A 15,795-nucleotide genomic window follows, 5' to 3' on the forward strand; every position below is an offset into this window, starting at 1 on the left:
TCTCAGTTTTCTGTCCCTCCCTTTGTGGTCCTGATTCTCATTTCTTAGAGCAGGAGTGGGGCTGCAAGCTAGTGTTAGCACTAGCATTTCTGCCTGTTTTCATTTCTGCTGTGAACTGGGAAAGAATCACATAAGCTTCTCTGTAATGTTAGAGTAAAAAGTATTTCATTAAAATTAATTTAATTGCCTGGTTTTCTCAAAAGTAAATAAAGAAAAGCTCATTTCAGCCTCATAATTTAATTCAAACACCCATAACCTAAAAAACAGCAACAACTGCTATATGACTCCTTCCCCAACACGTCACATCAGACACAGCTGCCATTAACCTTCCTGCTGCAAAGTAGCCTTCATCATGTTTTGTTTATTGCACACACCATCACCTCTTCCACCACTCCTAGTCAGGTCTGGGGTCCTTTGAAGTACTTCTCCAGTGCAGATTGCTCAAGGATGTTAACAGCAACAGCATGCTTCCTGAAGGAAAAAGCATATCCTAAATCTATCAACCTAATCAAAACTTACCTTGTCCTTCAGTCCTAGAACAACTAAAATAAAGAGGTCTTTACTCATCACAATTTACTATTAGGTTTCCAGCCTTAAGACTGGGAACAGAACAAGTAAAATAAAATATCCCTGAAGGAACAGGGTTCCTTCAGTCTCCTTCATTCCTCTCTTCTGCTAGACAGTTCTCAAGCACAACAATAAGGCTTCTTCCCTTCTTGCAGCATAATAAGATATTGTTTTCTTACCTAACAGATGCTAATCATAGCTGTTAAAAGTAGGTCTTGGTTTTACTGTCCTTCTTCAGCACACAGGAAGTCTGTATGTGTTTGTTTCAGTAAACTCTGTCCTGCCTTGATGACCTACTACATACTCTAAAATTTATGCATGGCAATCTTAGCAGAATGAGGCAGACAGCAAAGCTTTGATGTCTCTGGTCACATGATAGCAATGCAGAAGACAAAATTAGAGGCAGACTGAGTATACTAAGTTGTTTCTTCCCATACACTCCATTTACAAAACGTCCTCAGAGCCAGCTTATAAATTAAAGGCTGACAACTGAACTGTGCCTGGATACCGTAGCAAGTGTGCTCTTCAGAGTTAGTGACAAGGTTCAGAGGAAGGCTTGGTAAAACAGATAATGTTCACCTGCTGGAATACACTTGATTCTCACTCAATCATCTGATGAGGGTTCCCTACAACATTTCCAAGAGAACACAAAAGGGAAGTAGGTTTCCCTCTGGAGGTGGAACATTGCTGGCCTTGCAGGCAGGCACAGAAGGGTTGATGCTTGGTGATCACACACACACCTCCAGGATTTTAAAGAGAGGAAGCTCTTGCATCAGTTTAAGGATAAGCTTACAACTGCTTTGATTCAATACAAGCAGCAACAAATCATCTGCTTCCACAATGTGTGCTGGTGCTTTGCTCTTTATGACCCAGATCAAGAATAAAATGATGAATGCTACTGTTTTAACATAAATTCCTATCAAAACCAAAATCTCTTTAATTGAAGTTTTGGGACTAACCAATGCTTATATAGCCCAATTAATTCAATTTTTTAAAGTTATTCAGGGAACAAGAAGGTCTTTCTAGGAAGATATTTTGTCTCTGAGTTTTAGAACAGATTTCTGAAGGAAGAATATGAAGTGTAACTTTTAATGCACTCTCCTTTCAAGAAAACAAAGGAGCATGACGACCCCCATGCCATTTATGAGCTATTAGATATTCCCTGAACAGAGTTTTGCTACTAAAGCAAATTTAGCCTTCTGTGAATGTAACAACTGTAAAAATTTTTTTCACGAGCAACAGTAGTAGAACAACAATAGTAGAAACTTGTAACGAGTTGTAACCATATTCAGTCCAGGAAAACAAATAAATAAACATTTAATTAGGTTAATGCTACTTATGGTGAAGAGCTACAAGCATAGTAAGCATTCCACCTTACACATACAAAGAGGGAAAAAAGAACTGAGATTTCCCAATTTTATGCAACTCATCTGGCTGGTTAGAAGAACGCAAAATGTACAAACTTAGTCCTGAGACGAACATATCAAAGAAGAAATCAATCTCACACATAGCAGGCACCTTCATGGATACTCACATGAAGAACAAGCCCATGTCATATTTTAGTAAGCACAATAACTGGAACAATAGGTATTACTTCTTCTTTCTCTGTGGAAACTCATATTGGCAAATATGCTATTGTTCACAAAATCAAAAATGGGTTGAAAAGCTTATAAGTTATTCCCTTTTGCTTTTAAAATATTTGTACTTCAACTTTCTGCCGAGGCTATGGAGAACCGCTAGTGTTTGAAGATTTATTAATAATCTCTAGTAGTCCAAAAAGTCCTCTGCTACTTCAGAAGTTCTTTCAAGAATCTTATCCAGACATACCAATTCTAAAGCACATAAACTTAGGTATCTACTGCTTGAAATTTTATTGGTGATATTATGGAGAATATTTTTCCCCCATCCAAGCAGAATAAAACTCTGTATTTATTGTACACTTCTACCTTTTCTATAAATACATTATCACTGTCTCCCCTTATACTCTTAATAAAACTATTTTTCCATGAGCATTTCTTTCTTATGAAACTTAACTTTTGGGGCAAACTGTATAAAACTGCTCTAAACAATGCCCAGTCATTCATATTTCTTGCTTTACATGCTTTTCCCACATGGTTTGATTCATAATTACTTCCAGCTTCAGGAAACTGGCCCTTTTAAAGGCACCAAACATAAGTTCTTGACTTTGTTTGCACTTAACAAACCAAGCAATGAATCAATTCTATCTAAGCTGCCAGCAAAAGATGTTTATGTGTTTAGCACGGCTGAGGCTAATCTGAAATTACTTCTTCTGCCTAGTGGTCTAATTTCTACTATTGCAAAGACTAGGAATGGAATTTAGTAAGGAAGTAGGTTCTTCATGACTTTTTTGTGGGTGGAAGCCCTTTCAGTGTGTTTGTGCAAAGATGGCTTTTCAGAGGGTGAGTGGCATTGCAGTGTCACTGCTCTGAGCTGTCCCTGCCCCTCTGCCTGCCCTGCGCTTCCCAAGGCTAGAACTGGCTTTGTGTCACCTCCTCCTTCAGGGCTGTGAAGGTAGGTCATGGGTTTTGGTGGAATGTCTTAAAAACTTTGTTTTCCTGGGCCAATTTAATGTAACCCAATCTTCTTCAGCTGCTGTTCTTGAGTAGTCCAAATAAATAAATAGAACTATGTGTTGATTGTCATTGTAAATTAATTTCATGAGAAGCCACAGCTCTTGGTAGAGAAGCAGAATTAACCATTCATCATGTCATTTTAGAAACAGGGATTTGGATCATCTTTCCTTGTATTTGGCCATACAACCTCCCTGGGGAATTTGCTTACATACTGGAGTAACATTTGAAAATATTTACATTTATTTTGCTGGCTATAGGGCAATAGATGCAGTTCCCATCTCTTTCAGTGTAAGCATTTTGCTTTTCCTCTTCTTTCTATCTACTCATTCCTTTCATTTGTTTACTTTTTCCTCAGCTGGAAAATAGCAAATATGAAATGATCAGGCTGCGTAATGCTTTGAACCCAAGTCTGCAAACTTGTAAGAACTGTAATTGGAGCTTCTTAAAATTCTAGTTCAGTGTTTCCCAACCCACACTGGTGAATGTGGATCTCCAGCCATGTACCCAGGGGAGGGTTTTGTGGAGGTGTCTTCCACTCAAGGAGATTCCACCAGAGTGACATGATGGTCATGACTCTACTTATGAAGGCAAGGGTGGAGATGCATTTTTCAGTGCCCTGGTGTATGGGATTAACAGCCCTGTAGGAGAATGTAAATGACTTCTCTTCCTCAGGCTGAGTTGCAGTAATTGAGGAGCTGCATCACCAAACCTGCTGAAGGTGTCCTCCCCTGCCTTTAAGTAAACTGGTTGTATTTGCTGTGAGCCTGGCAGTCTGTAATGAAGGGCAGAGTTGACAGAGCACTTACTTTTTCACCTCTCTAATAGAATTCCTTGCCAGTTGGGCAGGAAGGAAGGGCTGGTTTATAGTTGTTTCTGGGGATTTCCCCATGAAATGGAATTTGTTGCCTTACAAGTATATATGATATTAAGAAAAAGAATATGGAGGACTGGAAGCTGTCTATTTATTAGACTATAAGTGCATAAAACAAATACCATTTGATTATCTGTGACCTTTTGATATTAAATGAGATACATATAAATGCACATCCTAACCATTCTGCTTGTGTCTTTAGTAGTGTATTTTTTTAGCATTCCTGCAATTTTGAAGCAAATCTTGTAATGAGTTCTTACTGTATGCTGATTGAAATGTAGTCCTGAGCTTATTTGAGGAAAACTGAACTGAAAGTTTTATTCCAGAAGTCTACAAAATTGTCCTTTGGCCAACACTGAGCCATGACTGTATATGGTGGATATGTCTGATCCAGGGAGTCCTACCTAAATTAAAATGCTCTGAATCTTACAAGGTATAGCTATGGGGTCTCAGCATTAACTGCTTTGATTTAGTGATCTGCCAAATTATATGCTAATATTTCATTATTGTTCCATAATACCTCACTGTGTTTTATATGTCTTCATTTCATGTTCATAGTCCATCTCCTATTCATTCTTCATGTATCATGACATAAGCTTTGTAGAGCTGCTGTGTAGGCAGAAGACTCAGGTTATTGTGAACCGAAGAGAAAGAAACCCCAAGGAGAAGGATCAGCCTAGCAAGTACATTGCCAAGGACTGCTTTTCCTTGTTTCAGACATGTGTCAGTTCATATATTTTGTGTGCAAGAGTAACAGCAAGAGACATCAGTCCTCAAATAAGATGTTCTCAAGTAGATGAAGTTTTTTAATTTTACAATCCGCAATTTAAATTCCATGTGAAAGGCAAAGCAGCAAAATCTGTCTCTTCAAGTAGATTTTGTAATATTCAATTACATGAGCTTAGTTGTGGCCATTTTTTTAGTAATCTAAACACTGTGTTGTATTATTAATTTTTTTTTTTAAAGGATTTAGATTCCAGTCTATGAGGATGACATGCTGTCCCTGATCAGGACACGATGAAGGATTTAACCATGATGACGTTTTCATATTTGAGATTAAAAGAAGACACACATCTGCCAAATGCAAGCAAGAAGGAAAAATCTTGTTACTTTTTCTAAATCCTCTGAAAGCAGCTGGATTTTTAACTTATCCAAATTGTGAATTTTTGTTGAGATTGTTGTCCATATAATAGTGTAGAGAACCACAGAATATCATAAGAATTCAGGATATGTGCTGGTCTCATAAGAGAAAATGCAGAAAAAAAGCAAGAGTGCATTTTCTCTTCAGTGGAATAAGCCAATTACTTCCTTTTAACTTCACCCTCATGCAGGCACTTGTTTTAAAACAGCAGATGTTTACAGTTACTGACTGTGCCTTGTTTTTCTCATTTATTCTGGAGGAATTTTTTACTTTACTGGGTTTTTCCTGCACAAAATCTGAGCAAAATTTAAAGGGTCCACAGTGTCATCTAATTACATTCTTTCTGCTATCTCCACTAGCTCTTTAACTACCTCAGCCCAGCATGAGCATAAGAATCAAGAGCTGGAATAATGTATCTGGACCTGGAAGATGTAGAGGAGATTTGCACTCTTCTGTCATAAGTGTCATGATGCTCCTGGCTGGCTGCCTTGTCAGGATGGCCTTGGAGTCCAGGCACAGTAATGAAGCTAGTGAGATTAAGCTATTTACTAGCTTCTAAAGCACTAAGAAAGTAAAAGTGTTTGGCTTTCCTATTTGGAAATAAAAGCATTGTTAAAGAGGCACTTATATATAGCCAGCAGTGTAGTAGATACATTGTCATCAAATGCAAAGGAGATGCTCATTTGTAGACTTCAGTTCTGTACAGTTCTTTTATTACGGGACCACGTAGCTACAAACAGTTGCTGTGTGTGATTTTTCCAAGCTGGATTAGTTTGAAAGATGTGTAGTTCTCTATCAGATGTTTCATGCAGGATGTTTTACACCCTGATTTATGGAACACTGATCTCTGCAAGATTTCTGGATCTTGCAGGAAAAAATACCCAAAAAGCAAATGTATGTATCTAAAATGATGTTAACTTGGATAGCTTCATGTGGTAGCAGAATGGTAAACAGCAAGGCAGTACCCAGCCTTACTCTAAATTTGCTCTGGGTTACACCTACTAGGGGCTTATCATTATGAACATGTTGATAGTGACAGCATGCAATGCCTATTTCAAAGAGATTGAACAAATAAAACATGTCCCTAGATGGATTTAAAATGTAGAGTGCCCCTTTCTAGTTTTCTGTAGCTTGCTGACTCAAAATGCGGCACCAAGAAAGGAGATAAGCAAATGTTGAATGATATGAGATGGCAGCTATGGTTGGCTTCGAGAACTATTCTGCCTCTGGCACTTTGGATCATGAACTTCATCACATCTGAGAAATGTTAACAGCTCGGCCTGGGGGCTTTAGCAGCTCTGAGTGTCTTTGTGGGTTTGTACTGACAGCTCCCCTCTGTCAGCATGCAGCGATTGGCATGCGGGGGGCTCACATGCAGGAGGGTCTCAGCCTGCTATTCTTGTGCAGAAACACCATGATGGGCATCTGAGTGACGTTTTAATTTGATAATGAAAGCACCATTAAATCAGAAAAGAGGAAAATGCCTGTGTTTGTGGCACAAGATATTTTGTGTGACCACTGAGGTCATTTGAGACAGGCCTGCTGTTGAAATAGTTATACAAGTTTGCCAGCAATGACTCACTACTATGGTGGCTGCAGATGAATTCCAGTTGCTTTCTACTTGTTTTTGGAGGTTTGGGTATTAGGGGTTTCTGTATGTTGCCTAAAGATTAAAATTCTAGCAAGTTTAAGTTTGCTTGAAAAAAGTTAAAATTTCCCACATTTCTTCATATCTGAAGAATATATTCAACAAGCTATGATCAATACATCCTGCAGTCCCTTTTGACTGTGTCAGAAGGGGATAAATACACTTCAGCATCATTAAAACCTTTTGGTTTTTCAGTCCTTCATGTGCCCATTTATAAAGAGGTCCTGACTGGCATAAGAACTCAAATGATTTTGGATGCTCATTTCTTAGATGTTTTCTTATCTCTCTCATGAAAAGAAATGTATTGTGATATCACATCATCACCTATGGAAACGAAACTCATGGATTTGGATTGTGCTGGATAATGTTACACCTGTGTCTTTCTCTCCATGTCTATATCATATATTTAGAGATATCTTTAGAGATATTTACTTTATTGTGAATAATTGACAGTGTAAATGGCCAAATATATTGCTTTTCCATCCTACAGATGAGAAATTTTGATAGAAAAATACTGTATATTTGGACCATAACCGTGCAGGATATCTGTGGAAGAATTAAATAGATCCATGTTCTTAAGCTTTTTATGGTACTTTTCAGCTTGAAAGGTCTTACAAAATTAAATACTTACAGTGACTATTTATCTTCTCTAGTTTATTTTCTCTTCCAGCTGTTGAAGGTTTAGATTTTTATTCAGCAGAAATAGTTTTTATTCTTTAAGAGCCACAGAGGTTCTTTATCTATATATTCAGAATTGCAGGCTTATGTATACAGAGATACCATTCTCCTATAGTTTAAGAGCTATAGGAGGTTTTGTACTCTATGCAGCTAGTTGTAAAACTGTCCATCTCTTGTCCATCCAGTTGGAACTGGCTACTGGCCTCTTGAGAGGTAATGCAGGACCAGTATAAGAAGAATAGTTACTCCCAGTTCAGCATGGAGTTACTGTCCTTCCTCTATGTAATTTTGAAACTCTGAGTCCACATTCATTGCAGCTAGTAGTAGTTTGCTGGTTAAGGGATAATGGTGATGCCTGGAAAAGAACTTGATTGGGATAATAACAGGCTCTTCAGAACTGATTTTGTGATTCTACTCTGTGGAGCTGCACTGTCATCTTCATTTGAGTGCTGCTGTTGAACTGGAGGAAGAAACCTTTCATTACTTGCCTGTTGCTGATAATGATGCAGCAAGGACAGTGTTATCGATGAGTCTTTGCAGCTTCCACTGACTGTCGAGCATGGAACTGTAAATGCTTTTTTTTGTTGTTCTTTGAAGGAATATTAACAATCCTCATCTTGTGGCTGACACTAAGATATCTAATGTTACTTTGAAAGCACAAGTGAATTAATTACCCTTGTAATGCTTTAATGAAATGGATGAACGTAAAAATTTTGCAGGTGATGAATAGGGACACAAAATTAAATGTTTTTTTCAGGTAACTCAGTAGACCTATGGTAAATGCATGTGCTGGAGTGAAATATCTTTAACTGAGTTGCTACTCTTGTTTCTGCACAGAAACTGAATGAAAAAACACCCACATATTCTAAATTTGGCCCGAGAGTCACTAGCCAAGCTGAATTAAGACACACCTCAACAAAGCAGCAGCAATGTCATCTCTCCCAAATACTGAAAGCATTCATCCCTTGGTGGTACCCTGCCAGTGCTGCTTCAAGCTTTGTTTCAAATTCCTGAAACTATCTTTAAGTAATCTTCTAAATAATACTTTTCTATAATTTTAACTTTGATCATAACTTAGAAAAATAGCCAGAGCAAAGTGCTGTTTATGTCTTTTTTCCTTTTGAAAGGTTGAAGTATAAAATGATTACTGATATTTTTCTTCCATGAGCTTTACCTTGCTAGCTATGAAAATCTTTCAGCAAAACTAGTGGTTTAGTGGTATTTCAGATATCTTTACCTCTCTCCTTTGTTTGTTGTTCTTCTGTGATGCCACAGTGCAGCAAGTAAATAATGGTTTGTGTTTGCAATTACTCCCTGCGGCTGTTTTCTGCAAAGCTATACGGAGAAAAATTACTTGGATGATTGCAAAAACTAGTTCATAGCCAGGAGAGTCCTGATTCTGTACTTGTTTTTTCACAGGCCTCCAGAACTGGCATCAAAGTATGCCAATTTCTCTGAGGGAATGTGCAAGCCAGGCTATGCATCAGCGCTCATGACTGTCATCTTCCCAAAGTAAGTAATCACTGTGGGAGTTTTTTTCCCACTTCCCCCAATGACTTCTCATCCTTCAAGGTGGGTGATAGGCAGAGTTTGTCTTGAAAAGTGTCATTACTTTGTCACTGGATTGGTTCACATCGAGACCAGTGTTGAAATTCTGGACAATTTGAGTGGTCAGTGGCAATGGCTTAGTTGACTTCAGCCTGACTAGGACTTTGCTCAAAGAGTAGAGACTTCTGGGAGTTGGGTAATAAAACAAATTATGTTGTCAGTGCATGATACAAGCATGTGGTCAGGCTCACTGCTAGTACCAGATGATGCAATGCTTAGGAAGCTTTGGTCATAATTAAATTATCTGGAGCAGATAGTAAAGTGTGGTGTTTTGTTGTAGTTCGTTTTGGGTTTTTTTGTTCTTGGGAGAAGAGGGTAAAGCATCCCTCAGGTGCCTGGAGTTTATAGAATTGCTGGGAGACAGTTCAGAAGATAGATTGGCAGGAACATTAATCTGTTGAGGCTCCAGGATTTCAGTTTGGTGCATTGAATGGAAAATTTGACCAAATGGTTGTTTGACCATTGTACAAGCTTCTTGTACGCGTGGAAGAGATGCTCCAGTGCAATGATCTCTTTGGCAAACGAGATTGTGGACTTCTTAACATAATTGGCATTTTTCCAAAAGAGGTACTTTATTTCTTTTAAAGAGGGAATTTCCATGATCTGTGCATCTAAAGATTAGGTTGAGTGATCATGGCCTTCAAGCCAAGCCTGGAACAGGTGGTATCTTCTGTCCTTGTTTTTGTTGACAAGCATGGTGACTGGAAGCATTTTTAAAAATAAAAAAAACATTGCCTTGTAACCAGTAGATACTACAGACAAGCCTTAAAAACAAAACAAAACACTCCATCACCAGTGTAAACCAAACAATTCTCAGTATTATCTTCTGTGAGAATTTTGGAACTCTGGATAGAATATAAATACTAGAACTGAAAGTGAGTGCTTTTAAATCTGTGTTTGTATACATACTAAATGTAAATAGTAGAGAGTAGGATGAACTCATTATTACAAAACTATTAATCTTATTATAATTTTAAAAAGACTTTGGCTTTGAGAAGGAGGTTTTTAGCCTCCTAGAATCTGAAGTGATATTTATTCTCTCCCTCAGCATCTGCTTACAGATCTCTGTTCAGTCACCTTCTCCCAGAAGTTGACTGCATTGAACTAATTCCATGCAAAGAGGTACAAACGTGTCTCTAGTCAAAGCAAGTGGTTGTTGTCTTGTTCATACATTGAAAAATTGTATTCACAATTTTAAAGATAGCATCTCACCAGGTATTTATGTTCAGGTGCTTGTTTAACATGGACCCTAAAACTTAACTCATGTTGACGTTTTTTCCTGTGGTGTCTTTGATTTCTTTACCAACTGAATTCAGTGTTGGACATTTCATTATTTTACTGAGTACTGCTGTAAGGATGGCTGACCAGTAGATCTGAAAAAAAATCATGCTGCACTTAAAATTCCTTCTCTTCTGCAACTTTCCTTGTACTCAGAGAACTATGCAAAGTTAATATTACCAAGCCAGGTATTCAATATATTTAGAACTCTTAAAGCCAAATAATCATGCCTGTTCATTTAAAGATTCGAGCTGCATGATTTGTTTTATTCTAGCTTTTGTTTTCAGTTGATTGTGTCATTAGGAAACCATCATCTCTACAACTGACATTTTTTAGGTGCAGTCTTTGTGGTAAAATGTGTGTTTTTGTTGGGTGTTTTTAATATTTGGATAAAGTTGGTTTGGCTGTTTTCAAGCATGAATAAAATGAATAAATGTTTTCCCATTTTAAGGTTCCTGACTTTTTAGTGCAATTTAAAATGTAAATAGGCAAAATATGGTGGAAATAGTTGAAATAGAATAAATATTTCTCAGAGGATGTAGCTCTTCCTGGTAAGTGCTTTTTTACTGGTAAAAATGAGAATTCAGACTTTAGCAAGCATAAGCAAGTGCTGGATGGATTAAAGAGCAATGGCCTGAGAAATACCAAAATGTGGTTAATGGTAAGGAAAGACTAAATATATGTTTGTTTGTTTGCTTTAATGAGGTCCTCAGTTTATCAGTTCTCATTTTAGCAATGCTTGATCCCTTCATCAATAAACCTATCTGGAAAAAATCCTAGGTTGTTAAGTACTAAATAAAGGGTCAGTTGTTTCTAGAGAACAATCTGGAATGCCTGATTTAAATGGCCACAGTCCAACAAAATACATGTTAATATATCCTACATGAAATAAAACATCTGGGAGGAACAAATGCAGATTTTACCTTCAAGATAGAAAAAAACCCTCTGTCTTGGAAATAGACAGAGAAATCTTCATGTCACCTTAACAAAATACCATTTCTTAAGTAGTATTTCATATTTGCACAAAAAAAAGTTGAGAATTTTGTTTGAAACACTGACTTAAAATTAAAATACAAACCATCATAATCCAAGATTTCTAGACTACTCTGTCCAATTTCAATGGTAGAGTGTGAGAAGGAAGGGGAAATAAGAGATGGAAGAAAAGCCACAAAAATGAAGAATGACTTGCTTAAACAGTAAAGTAAACAAGACTCCTAGAAATAAGTCATCATTCTGAAGCAGAAGTTCTATCCAAATGAGGAGACTAGGAAAGAGCATTAACTTTGTCAAGTTAAATATAAACCATAATGAGGTAGAGCAAAAAAAATGTTGAGGAACAACTTTGTAGAGACATTAAAAAAATAATAAAGCTTTTTGTCTAACTGTCAAAGGCAGAAAGCCTGTCAGAGATCTCGATGAGCTGATAGGGGTTCATAATATTACATGTGAGCTGAGGGAAGGTAAAGCTGCAGCAGAGAAGTTATTTGCATTGCTATTCACTGCAGAACAGTTCCCATGTGGACCCTTCAATTCCAGGGGACAGGCTGGGGGAATGTGACAGAAGCTTGACGTTTTGGAGTGAATTCCAACACAAAGAATTGCTAGGAAAAGTTCTCACTTTGTGAGGAACTCTGTGTTGAAGTTGCTGAGTTACACACGATTGTGTGTAATCATTGCTTAAATTGGCCTTAGCATGGAGGAATGAAAAGCAGTAAACGTGCTGGGCTTTTCAAGAAGGGTCCAGGGGATTCTTTGGGAAAGTGGAAGCTAAGAGCAAGCCTGGTTTCTGTATCAGGCTCCTCTTAGAACCTAAAAATAAAAAATAGAATTAGTGTTTGTTCACAGATAGAGAGGAGGCAAGTCGTCTTCTGCAGCAGGAACTTCTGCCCTGTAAATCTGCTTGTGTTGTTTCAATGACTGGATCAGCACTTGATAAAGGTGATTTAACTAATGCAATATGTCTGGATTTCTTAAAAAAACCCATAATACACACATACAAAAAAAAAAAAAACCCAAGCAAACAAACCCCTGCCCGAAAAACCAAAAACAACCAAACATTTGCATTGGAAAGTTAAACTGGTGTAATTCTGTAGTGATTAGATAGTGACTAGGTAAATAGTGGAAACTGCATGGAAAAAATAAGAAGATTGGACAGGACAAGGATGTTACTCCTGGAGTCTTCTGGAAGAAAGTGTGCTGGGATTTCTGCTGTTCCAAGTGCTCATAAACTACCTGGAATGGAGGATAAATAATAAAGCACTAACACATTTTTCCAGGTGGTAAGACCAAAAGCTGATCATGAGGAATGTCAGAGGGATCTCACAGTGGTAAGTGGTGGGGCAAGAAAATGGCAGGCCAGATTCAGTTCTGATAGAGATAAGAGAGTGTTTGTGGAGAAGTCTGATCTAACAGTTTGTGGTGTATGGTGGACTTAGTTGTGCCTTAGTTATACTCTGTGAAGTGGAGCAAGCAGAGGGTGTTCACAAGCCTGTATAACATAGTGAATGATGTAGTTTGACAAGATTTGGAGATACTAAATGCAAATTTTCTGCTCTAGGTTTAAAATAAATAAATGTAAGTGCTATTTCATGCTATTACCAGTTGTATTTTTCTGCGAATGAGCTCCATAGTGGGCAAAAGATTAAAAAAAAATATTTACACTCTTAAGTATTCAGGTATGTAACTCTCTAAGTTGCATCATAAAGAGATGTTGAGAGCAGCATGTAGCTTGATGTAGTCCCTCTTTATTAGGCTTTTTACTGGAGTCTTGTCCCATGGACACAGACATCAGGTGCTGGGTAAAATGGGTGTCTGGTCTAATCTCTTGCACCCAAGGGATTTTTTCTTTCTTTTCTGGGTTTTTTAATGATTATGCCTTAAAGACAGAGTGACATAGTTTCAGAAAAACATCCTGTAGTCTGAGTCACGACAGTGGCTCCATAGCAAGAGAAACGGGTGCATGATCTCAGTACTGCATCTCGGTGTAAGGTCTGGCCAGCTGGGCTACATCTGCTGCTCACTGTAAGTGAAGAAGCTGTCTAATTTCTCATTTTCCAGGACAATAAGGCTCTGCCTCTTGCAAATCTCCCAACAGCAGGCTCAAAGTGCCTGAAGTGAGGTTACTGGTTTCAGAATGATATGAAGAAAATGGCAAGTTTGGTAAAATGGCATCAGTAGGTCAGTGAATTAGACTACTGTGTCCAGTGAATTACACTATTTTAGTTGGTCTGAGGTCACCTACGAGTCTGGAGTTAATGCTTTGACCTTTTTGTAGAAGGCACTAACTTGTATTTGCAGTGTAAGACTGCAGTCTCCTGCATGTCTGGCCTTGCTGTGGAAACGATGCTGCCTGTGTACAGCTCTTTCTATGCCCTATTCTTTATCAAATGAGAAAAGAGACCTCTGCCCACGGTTTGTGGCTGACATGCCAGCCTGGGACAGTTCAGCTACTCAATACTCAGCTGCAATTTTCCAACCACAAGCTCTTGTAATTTGGCAGCTAATACTAAAAATTAGAGGAGGCGGTAAATGGAGAGGGAATGTCTGCAGCCTGCAAACTTGTGTATCTGTGTTTGGTAGGGGAACGTGGCAAAGAATTATTTAAAGAGTATCTGAAAGTATTTCAGAATGAGGGAGAATGGGGAAGTTCAATATACAACAAATCTGTTGGTGTTGTGACCAAAAGAGTAAATTTATAATTTGTGATTCAGATACATAAGACTATTTTTGCACCAAGGATATTATTGTAAGCATTTTCTAGTCAATTGCTGCTAAGAAATAGCCTTATGTTAATCACAAACCTTTTAAAGTCAATTCAGAAATCAGTTTGATTTGTTTGATTATTCTGGTGTGAACTTCTGTTGATTAGCAATTGGTATTTTCTTTACTGTCATATTTTTCCCCCTCTTATTTTTCAATACTGTAGCCTGCTCGTCACTCAGACGATAAACAGCTCTCCTGTAAAGTCCTCTGGGTTTATATTTTCATGCTGAATTACTTCTTTGTACATAAAGTTCAAAATTTTTAAAGCTTTTAAAGCTTTTAAACATCAGCAGAGACTGCATGACACGGATTTATGCCAGCCACAGAAATTTCAGTGGCTTTCTCTGAAGTTATTCTTCCGTGGATGTTTTTTTTCTGATGTTTAGTTCCCCCTTGATTTTGTAGGTCATAGACTCCTGTGCCTTTCTTCACTTCCACAAGCTAGGGGAGTATAGATGGGGCAGCACCAGAAGGCCTTTCTTTGGAGTGTAGACTCCTGTCTCCTTCACATCAGAGCTTGGTAAACATTTCTTTGCCATTTCTCTCTTACAAATATGTTTTTGCAGTTTTTATACTTTAAGGAAAAAAACCCATTCTTATATGCAAGTGGGGGATATAGACTTCGGGTGGAACTGGAGCTTCAGCAAGGGCTTTAGTAGGAGTCAGGATAATTTAAAAATGTGGTCTTCTGATCCTAAGTATTCCCACATTCATTTCCATATCTCCTTTCAGGAAGCTGTGCTTCTTATAACAAGCACACAATAGCAACTGTCCATCCCACACATTTCTGCTTTGTTGTTTAGATACGCAGAAAAGAAATATTCCAGAAAGAGAATTTTTTAACCCTCTGCTTGAAACTGACTTTATGCATGTCTGACTGTCTCCATGCCTCATGAATTACTGCCATACCCAGCATGGGCTTGTGCTGAAGTGACAGAACATGAGCTCAGTGCTTGGGGGCTGTCAGTGCAGGTGATGGCTGCTTCTCTGTGATTAACTATTTAAAGAGAGCAGAGGAAGGCAAAGGATGGCAGCTTCATGTGGCTTCATGTGGCTTCTGAGAGCTCATGAAGAAATAGGCTGGATAATTAATGTGCCACTGAGGATTGCTACAGGGATTCAAAACTGTTGCCTGACTGTAGTGAGGTGCATCTGCTGCATTGTGTGTGTATATATATATATATGTATATGTATATATATGTATGTATGTATGCTGAATTAGTTATTGATAGTAGGGGGTTTTTGTCTTCAAAGTTTAAGTATAATGTACATCTCATTTTGAAACACACTGAGGAGGTTCATTTTGTTAATGTGAGCTGTGAAAGCAGCTTGTGTTCAACAAAGAGTGGACACATCTCAAGACTTCCACTGAAGTCAGGGTCCTGTGTTCCAAACACTACTTTAAGAATTTTCTGTTTTCCTTCAAAACAGGATTGATGCCGTTCTGGGAATGGGGAGAACTCAAATCCCTGTCCCTTCTTTAAATCTCTTGTTCTGTGCCTGTGCATTCATCCAGGAATAGTGTGTGATGGTGACAGAGATGGTTTCAGAGCTCACAGTTACATTTGGAATCTCAGTAACTGCTGTAATCACAGCTCTGGAAGGAACTTCGTAGGTGTCAGTACCCAAAAGGGTGTTTGGGGAAATA

General features: G+C 38.1%; 1 protein-coding gene across 6 annotated transcripts in view; it reads left to right on the forward strand.

Moving 5' to 3' along the window:
- ST3GAL3 (ST3 beta-galactoside alpha-2,3-sialyltransferase 3) overlaps positions 1–15,795 on the forward strand; it is a 174,137-nt gene that overhangs the window by 55,474 nt on the left and 102,868 nt on the right. For all 6 annotated transcript variants that reach the window (XM_053984959.1, XM_053984961.1, XM_053984958.1 and 3 more), the window contains one exon: positions 8,919–9,011. In XM_053984959.1, the coding sequence (XP_053840934.1) occupies positions 8,919–9,011 (93 nt within the window). The remainder of the gene's footprint in view (positions 1–8,918; positions 9,012–15,795) is intronic.

Source organism: Vidua macroura, chromosome 9 (genome assembly GCF_024509145.1).
Source record: "Vidua macroura isolate BioBank_ID:100142 chromosome 9, ASM2450914v1, whole genome shotgun sequence".
NCBI lineage: Eukaryota > Metazoa > Chordata > Aves > Passeriformes > Viduidae > Vidua > Vidua macroura.